The sequence below is a fragment of the Acanthamoeba castellanii genome (assembly GCF_000313135.1).
Source record: "Acanthamoeba castellanii str. Neff unplaced genomic scaffold scf7180000084615, whole genome shotgun sequence".
Lineage (NCBI taxonomy): Eukaryota > Discosea > Longamoebia > Acanthamoebidae > Acanthamoeba > Acanthamoeba castellanii.
In genome coordinates, this window is record NW_004457394.1 from 1 (window position 1) to 7,826 (window position 7,826).

General features: G+C 57.0%; 5 protein-coding genes across 5 annotated transcripts in view; 2 read left to right on the forward strand and 3 right to left on the reverse strand.

Annotated features, from left to right (window-relative positions):
- Positions 1-1,666: 1,666 nt before the first annotated feature.
- ACA1_078180 (SWIM zinc finger domain containing protein) lies at positions 1,667-4,013 on the reverse strand (the record flags this gene model as incomplete). The annotated part of the gene is made up of 3 exons (XM_004337742.1): positions 1,667-1,798; positions 1,826-2,778; positions 2,849-4,013. 3 exons carry the CDS (start codon positions 4,011-4,013, stop codon positions 1,667-1,669), a joined length of 2,250 nt encoding a protein of 749 aa, XP_004337790.1.
- Positions 4,014-4,199: 186 nt separating this feature from the next.
- On the reverse strand, positions 4,200-4,895 carry ACA1_078190 (uncharacterized protein; the record flags this gene model as incomplete). Its single annotated transcript, XM_004337743.1, has 2 exons — positions 4,200-4,302; positions 4,456-4,895. 2 exons carry the CDS (start codon positions 4,893-4,895, stop codon positions 4,200-4,202), a joined length of 543 nt encoding a protein of 180 aa, XP_004337791.1.
- Positions 4,896-5,167: 272 nt separating this feature from the next.
- Positions 5,168-6,861, forward strand: ACA1_078200 (uracil phosporibosyltransferase; the record flags this gene model as incomplete). The annotated part of the gene is made up of 9 exons (XM_004337744.1): positions 5,168-5,399; positions 5,545-5,641; positions 5,749-5,870; positions 5,995-6,071; positions 6,208-6,287; positions 6,359-6,451; positions 6,548-6,617; positions 6,705-6,735; positions 6,833-6,861. The coding sequence occupies 9 exons, from the start codon at positions 5,168-5,170 to the stop codon at positions 6,859-6,861; spliced, it is 831 nt and encodes a 276-aa protein (XP_004337792.1).
- A 277-nt stretch (positions 6,862-7,138) lies between these two features.
- On the forward strand, positions 7,139-7,456 carry ACA1_078210 (uncharacterized protein; the record flags this gene model as incomplete). The annotated part of the gene is made up of 1 exon (XM_004337745.1): positions 7,139-7,456. One exon carries the CDS (start codon positions 7,139-7,141, stop codon positions 7,454-7,456), a length of 318 nt encoding a protein of 105 aa, XP_004337793.1.
- Positions 7,457-7,701: 245 nt separating this feature from the next.
- The window catches only part of ACA1_078220 (uncharacterized protein), a gene marked incomplete at both ends in the record, with an annotated part of 1,092 nt that continues 967 nt past the window's right edge, over positions 7,702-7,826 (reverse strand). The window contains one exon of the mRNA XM_004337746.1: positions 7,702-7,801. Coding sequence (XP_004337794.1) covers positions 7,702-7,801 — 100 coding nt within the window. The remainder of the gene's footprint in view (positions 7,802-7,826) is intronic.

Sequence of the window (7,826 nt, forward strand, 5' to 3'; positions counted from 1 at the left end):
CCTCAAGATGAGGAAGCAGGAGTACTCGGGCTAAGCCAGCCAGCCGGACATCATCATCATCTTCTTCAACAACAACTACTCCTCGCGAGATCAACTACACCGACGATAATATTCGACAACATCGACCTCCTACAACTGTACCTCTTTCACGCACTGTTCATAACAGCACCCCCCTTCTACTTCTCTCTTTCTGTTCTCCTGGTTTATTTATTTCAACACCACAAGAAAACCAACATTCAACCCCCCTTCTACTCCTTGCTGCCCATTATGCACAACCCACATGTTGTTGCTCTTGGTGATGTTTGCAGCACACAGGCAAAGAGAGTGCTTGTTGGTGACAACTGCAGTTCTGGTGGAGGAAGAAGAGGTTGTGTGAAGAGCTCTCTCTCTCTCTTACATGAGTATGCAGCAGCCCTTGCCAGATGCCCGTTCCCCGCCCTCCTCGGCGTTGTCCTTCTTCCCCTTCTTGCCCTTGCCGCCCTCCTCATGATCGCGAAATTGGTAAATCTCGGAACGGTGCAAGTTAAAAATCGGAATGGAAATGAATGTTCGGAATGTTATTACGATACAATTTCCGTAGACAGGTTTTCTGTAGACATATTTCTGTAGACGTCGGGGTTTATAAGGCTGGTCTGCAGACCACAGAACATACTTGTTTAGCGGCTGGCGCCAAGGCCATGAAGCGCAGCAAGCCAGACGAGGGCGCGTGCGGCGAGGAGGAGCAAGTGCGCAAGGCGCAGGCGGATCCAAAAAGGTACCTTTCCTCTCTCTCATCTTTCCCCCCTACTATCGGGAATAGCCAAATGCGTTTGGCGTTCAGCGATGTAGCCCTGCAAGCATTTCGATGCTGCACTTTTAACTTATTTGTGATTTGGGCGTGCGTCATCTCGATGAACAGCATGCCCAAATTTTTGAACTCATTTCGATGAGTCTTTACCCTCTCCAGCACATCACGATGTGCGCGTTGTGATTTGGCTAACGCAGTGCAGACGGTGTTATTTGGCGCCATCACAGATGGACAGGTTCGTTGCGGGCAGCGTTGTCAGCGACGAGACAGGAGCATCGCTCAAGCTCGCGACGATATACAACGTGTTCTACAATCGAACGGACCATGTCCATCGACTCCCCCTCAATCAATGGGGAATCCTGTTCGCTTCTTCACTCGATCGCGTCCATCCTGGCTGGCGGCAGCGCCAGGCGAGGAAGGGCCTGTATCCATTTGCACTCAAGGGCCTCTATGGTACGTGGAGCCCTCCACGATGGTTTGATGTGTATTACGCTGATGCATTCGTTTTTTTCCCCCCCATGATTTCAGGGCCGGAGATCACCGGCAAGGAGATGGGGATGCGGCCATATCAACATGCGACAGAGGACATCAAGAAGACCGAGGCGGATCTCATCGGCTTCTGCGTACAACTTACGCACACCATCAACGGGTCCATTAAAGCTCTTTCAAGTGTTCCAGATGAAGTCGATTGGGCGAAGAGGAAGGCGCGCCTCCTGCTGACGACCTCGGATTTTGTCTCCCCGCCTGTCGAGGAGGTCAGGAGCTACATTCGCACGCAATTTATGAACGACTTTGCAAGTAAAGAGATCCCCACCGATTTCGATGTGCCCCCCAAGTACCCGGTAACAGCATTTATTACGTAATGGAATACATTTGCCATTACTCACTAACTTTCTTGTTCTTGCGCTTAGCCAATCGACGTGCAGGTAGCGGGCGAGGCGGTTCATCCTCCGGGAAGTGGCGCTTAGGTATGCGAGGTCGCTTCGATCCTGCCGGGGCCGGTACAAATTTCTTGGATCTGCTGGGGGAAGCGATGACCCTAATCTCGTTGTCGTTGATGTCGTCATCGCTGGTTGCAGGATCCTCCGCCCCCATGTAAATCGACATCTCCTGACCCTGCTCGATGTTGAAGGTACTGCTCTCCTCGTCGTCGTTGTCGTCCTTCTCGCGCTCGTCCTCGTCGTCCTTCTCGCTCTCATCGTTCGCAATCTCGTGCACGATGTCATCGCTCAGGAGCTGGTTCTTGCGGCGACGGCGTGGGCGCGGCTCCAGCGTAGGCGGCCTGCCAGGGGGACCGGTGATGCCCAGGGCCTCGCATCGTCCTTCGTCGTTGTCGCTGAAGACCGTTGGATCGCAGAAGATGGTGGGGCTGATGCAGCGCAGCCACGTCGGGTACGAATCGTCCGCCAATCCCTGCAGCAGTGCAATCGCCACAATGTGCTTGCACTGCTTACCGGTGTAGATGTAGTAGGGGCACGAGCAGGTACCAAGATCGGTGTTGACGTGGTAGCTTCCGATGGCGAAGAGCTGCGGCACGACTTCGACGATCGACTCGAGATGCTTGTGCAGCGTTGCCTCGCCGTTCGCTTTGGTATGCTGCATTCGCTTCTTCGACGTCGTAATCGTCCGCCGTGCTCCGGCCTTGAACTGATCGAATTTCATCTTGAAATGGACGAACAGGCCGAGGACGATGGTGAGCACGAGCGAGTCGGGCGAGGCAGCCTTCTTGCGGTTGAGGTACGTGTACGACAGCATCTTGAAGATCGATTCGGTGGCGTTGTTTGTATTCTCAAGCCCGACATCGCGTCTCAGGACTCGAAGAAGATCGCTCCAGCCGCTGCGCCAGTCGTCGCCAAGCCAATTCGCGGTGAAGTAGGCGAAGAACCCAGGGCCACCTGTCCTCTTCAGCTTCGCCAGCGCATCATCCCAGTCCTTCGACGTACGTGCACGCTGTAGGCGCTTGAGTGAGGCCATCACCTTTCCACGTTTTTCTGTTTTAAGATGCTCATGCAATTAGCTTAATGTGAACAAATCTCAAGACTAATGTGCTATAATTTGTACCTGGCTTGCAGAACCGGGTTGTAGCGCGTCGCCAGGCCTGCTGCACGTGGAAGTCGCAGAGCACGAATTCGAGGCCGAGAGCTACGATGGCCGCCCGCTCACGAGCATCCTTGTCGATCATGACGATTGGGCGCCAGTCGCCATCGCCCAGGTTCGTGAGAACGATCTCGATAAATTTACTGACCATCTCTGACGTGTCTCTCGACATCAGGGCCATTGCGATTGGCCACGTGTGGCCGTCGGTGTCGCTGGCGACTAGCGCGTAGAGCGGGAGGCCGTATCGTGTAGCCTTGTAGAGGCCATCCAGGCCGACGACGCGTTGGCCCCATTCGCGAACAATCTTGCGCGCATTTGGGGCCGCGAGGACGATGAGGAAGGGGCGGCGATCGTTCCAGGCCTCCTCGATGGTCTCCTCGCCTTCGGTGGGGAACAGGACGGTGGGCGCGATGTCGGGCCGCTCGATCGTTGCTTGCAGTATGGACACAAGGTCCGGCCCCCTCTCACGTTGTAGGCGCCGCGCGTAAGCCAGCATGTTCGTGACTTGCGCCTGCGTTGGCGCGACAGCAGTGCTGACTGTCCCAGTTGCATTGGCGCGCTTGTGCAGGCGCAGCACCTCCTTCGCGGCCGTTGTTGAGCGTCCCGTGCCGCCATCGGTGAGTCCATCTCGATCGAGGATTTCCGCCCGAATGTGGCGCGCCATCCGCATCTGCCCGAGGACCGGGCGGAAGAGCTCGCCGTGGCTGCCCTTATGCCAGAGGTACACGTATTGGAGATCGCGTAGGTCTGCTGCCCACCGCAGTGCCTTTCTGCAGGCCGCCTCCTTACTGCTTGTTGCCTCCGCAGGCTTCTCGCAGTTCGCACGGCCGTTGCAGTTGGCCATCTCGCTCAGCACGAAGTTTGGATTCTCGCCGATTTCGTCGACTGCCTCCCACTCCATAGTGCCGACGATGCGCGGGTTCGACCTCTCCCCTCCTCTTGCGTGGGCGCTTAGTTTCACCATCGACTTGTTGACCCTCATCGACTGCGTCCGCCACGCCGCCTTGCAGAAGTCCGGTGCGTCAGGGTGTTCGCCACACCACCACGCCGCCAGCGCCGTCGCTGGGATGCGACACAAGAACCTCCACTCCTCCCCCCACCATTGCTGGATCTCCTCGGGCACCTCCATCTTATTTTTTTCTGTACGGAAACCGATGGGTGAGGCGTTGAAATACAAAAAGGAAGGCTCGTCCTTTTTTTAACCCTTTTCCAGGATGTTACTGCTGACCCCCCTCCCTTTCCGCGTTTTTGGCGCCTTTTTTTATTCCGAACTTTAATGACCAGCCCGATTTTTAACTTGTCCCACTCCGAACTTTCAGCGTATCGCCTCATGATCTCCCTCGCCACCGTCAGCAGCGTCCGTCTTGTCGCCGCCCTCCTTGGCGTCGTCCGTGGTCGGCCTCCTGTCCTCCCCATCACTATGTAGAGCATCACATTGACGCGTAGTGAGCCTCTATATCTCTCCCAGTACATCAAGGGTTCAACCACCAACATGTCGCTACTTGCACGTAGCGAGACGTTGATGTTGTTTTTGGGAGTCTTGACCAAAGAGAAGGGGGGGGGAGGTGTACGCGTTGTTATTGTTGTTGTGGGTGGCCGTGGTCTCGCTGCTGGCCGTGATCTCTTGGGACACATCCGTGTTGGTCTTCCTCAGCTTCACCTTGGCAAACTCGGGCTGGGCCTCGCCGCTCGCCGGCGGGGGCTTGTTGGAGGCCGGTCCGGGAGTCTTCTTCAGCTCCAGCCGCCCGAACTCGGTCTCCTTCACGTCGGTGGGGGCCGGCTGCGCCTTCTCGGCTGGCCGCTCCACCTTTCTAAGGGCCACCGACCCAGGTGCGGGGATCATCATGCCGAAGCCCACGGCGCCCGGGGGCAGCTTGGGCCCCTTGGGTACCGGTGCGGGCTCCTCCTCCGCATCCTCCATCTCCTCGCCCTCCTCGCCCTGCGCCACTTCTTCGTCCTCCTGTTCGCTCTCCTCCCCTGAAGTTGACATCCTCTCCTCCTCGTCGCTCATCTTTGCTGTTCGGTTTCAACTCAGAGAGAAGATGGCGCTGGTGTGTTGTTTGCCTCCTGGCCTTACCATAAAAGCACCTCAGGTGCTGTTTATGGCATATCTGAATATCACAAATTTAAATTATATAAATGAAAAAGAGAATAAAAACTACAATAAAAAACAATTAAAAATGTGTAACCACGAAGTTATACGGAGTTGAAGAGCCAAGCGTGACGCCACACACCCCAATTCATCAGATTGCCATCTGCACACGACCACCACAGGCACGCAACATGTTGAAGGCGGCGCTGGAACAGGAAAACAGGAAGGCGACGGCAGCTTCGTCCACATCCTCCACCACATCTGCCTCCGCCTCGGCGCCGTCTGTGGACAATCGCGCAGCAGCGGCACCGCAGGCGAATGAAGGCGGCCACGGGGGTTCCATCCTGCAGCGAGATTTGACGAGGCGCGAGTCGTTCATTGCCAACAACGTGCACGTACTCAAGCCCACCTTCCAGATCAAAGGTCCGCCCTCGTAATCTCTTTCCTTAAGATCTTTTCTCCATCTTTAAAAACAAATAATCTCTCGCCATCATGCTTGCGTGTAGCGGACACATCAGAAGACACAGAATTCATGTCAAAATCTTGTGAAATGGATGCCCCCACACAGGTCTGCACACCATCATCAGGGACAAGAACACGAAGCGAGAGGATTTCATCTTCTACTCCGACCGCCTCATTCGACTCCTCATCGAAGAAGGCCTCAGGTTCCTACTCTCTCGCCTGCCTGGTGTCGTGCACACCCATGACCTAGTGGCTTCTACTCACATCTTCAACGCACGCGCGCGCGCGACTGTTGATGCAACCACTACAGCTACCTCCCCTTCCGCGAGAAGACCGTGACGACGCCCACCGGAGCTCAGTACAAGGGAGTGGAATGGGCGGGCTCCATCTGCGGCGTCTCCATCGTGCGAGCCGGCGAGAGCATGGAGGCCGGTACGCACCACCGCACAAGAACACCACACACCGCACGCACGCACGCACACACAGCACACACAGCACACACAGCACACACAGCACACACGCGGCAAGCAGAGTAAAAGTGGTGGGTTGTGTGCAGGTCTGCGAGCGGTGGCCAAGTCGGTGCGAATCGGAAAGATCCTCATCCAGCGCGACGAGAAGACGGCCCAGGCCAAGGTCTGTTGGTCCCCTGCTCCTACTCCTCCTCCTCTTCGTCGCCGATTGCCGTCATCTTCAGTGGGGCGCACGACTGACCCCACGGTGTGTGTTGTTGTGTCGTGCGCTGTGTGTGTGTGTGTGTTGGCACGCGCAGTTGTTCTATGTGAAGCTGCCCGAGGACATCGCCGAGCGATACGTGCTCCTGCTCGACCCCATGCTCGCCACCGGAGGCACGTAGCACTCGTGTGTCGTGTGTCGTGTGATCGGGAGGCTGACGTGCCCGGCCGGTGGTGCTCCATAGGAAGCGCGATCAAGGCGATTGAGGCGCTGCTCCAGCACGGCGTGAAGGAGGAGAAGATCCTCTTCCTCAACCTCATCGCCGCCCCCGAGGGCATCAAGTACGCCACCTTTCCGCCACGTCATGACTTGACCCCCAACTTTCCATGCCGGTCACTCACGACACGACACGACACGACCAACGACACGACGCACAGGGTGATCACGCAGGCGTTCCCGCGAGTCCACATCGTCACCACCGAGATCGACGAGAAGCTCAACGACGTCGTACGGCGCCTCTTCCTCCTTCCCGCTGTTTATTATCCCACTCCTTCTTGCTCACCGCTTTTTCTCTCACACACGCAACCCCAACAGAAGTTCATCGTGCCCGGCATTGGCGACTTTGGTACGCTGCCCCCGCACACACCGCACACACCGCACACATGGGGGACGCCACTGATCGTGTGGCCTTTTGTTTGTGTCGTGTTCTGTTCTGCGTACAGGCGATCGCTACTTTGGGACGGACAACTGAGGAGGTGGTGGTGGTGATGTGTCAACTGATCATCAAACCGAACAAGTATGAGTTGTCGACACGATTTTTTTTCGTTGGCTTTCTGTCCGCTCGTGCCACGCTTCTCGTCCATTCCGCCGTAGGTGCTTGTCGCAGACCTCCCTCGACTCTGTCTCGAGACCTCCACAGCACCCATCCAGGCCCCTCTACAGCTTCATCCACACCACACGCGCACACGCGCACCGCACGCAACACACAACACAACACAACACACACACACACACACATAGACGCAAAGATGTCTTACGGTGGAGGACGGAGACGTTCGACGGGCGACGCGAGCAGCACCTACCTGTTCGCCGATTCGGGTGGTCGCGGGGCCGAGGGCCTGTCGGGCCGCGAGACAGAGGGCGAGCCCACCGCGCACGAGCTGATCGCCTCCGACGACGACCCGCGGGCCTACCACCGCGCCCCCTACCGCCCCCCCTCGGTCCTCACCGGCGACTTTGGCTGGGGCCGCCAGAAGAAGAAGACCACCTCCTCGACCACTTCGACCACGACAAAGGCCGAGGCGGCGCAGCCGGCCAAGCCGGGGCCGTCGGACCAGAAGAAGTGAGGCACGCACTCTACAAGATGATGTTTGTTTTGATTTTTGGAAGATGAAGACACACCAACGATAGTAGTTGTACACACACAAGTGTTGTTAGAAAGTTGTCTGTTCACTTTTCTACGCCGAGGACGCGCTGGACGAAGGTGACGGTGAAGTAGATGGTCAGCGCCCCGAACATGTGGCTCATCCCCGCCTCCTGTAACATGAATTGTGCGTGTCGTGTCGTGTCGTGTCGTGTCGTGTGCTGCACGTTACCAAGCCTGGTGTGTGTCGTGTCGTTGGTCGTGTCGTGTCGTGCGGAATGGAGCGTACCCAGAGGGAGAGGTGTCGTAGACACGTGGGGATGAGCTCCTGCACGCACAGGAGGGCCATGATG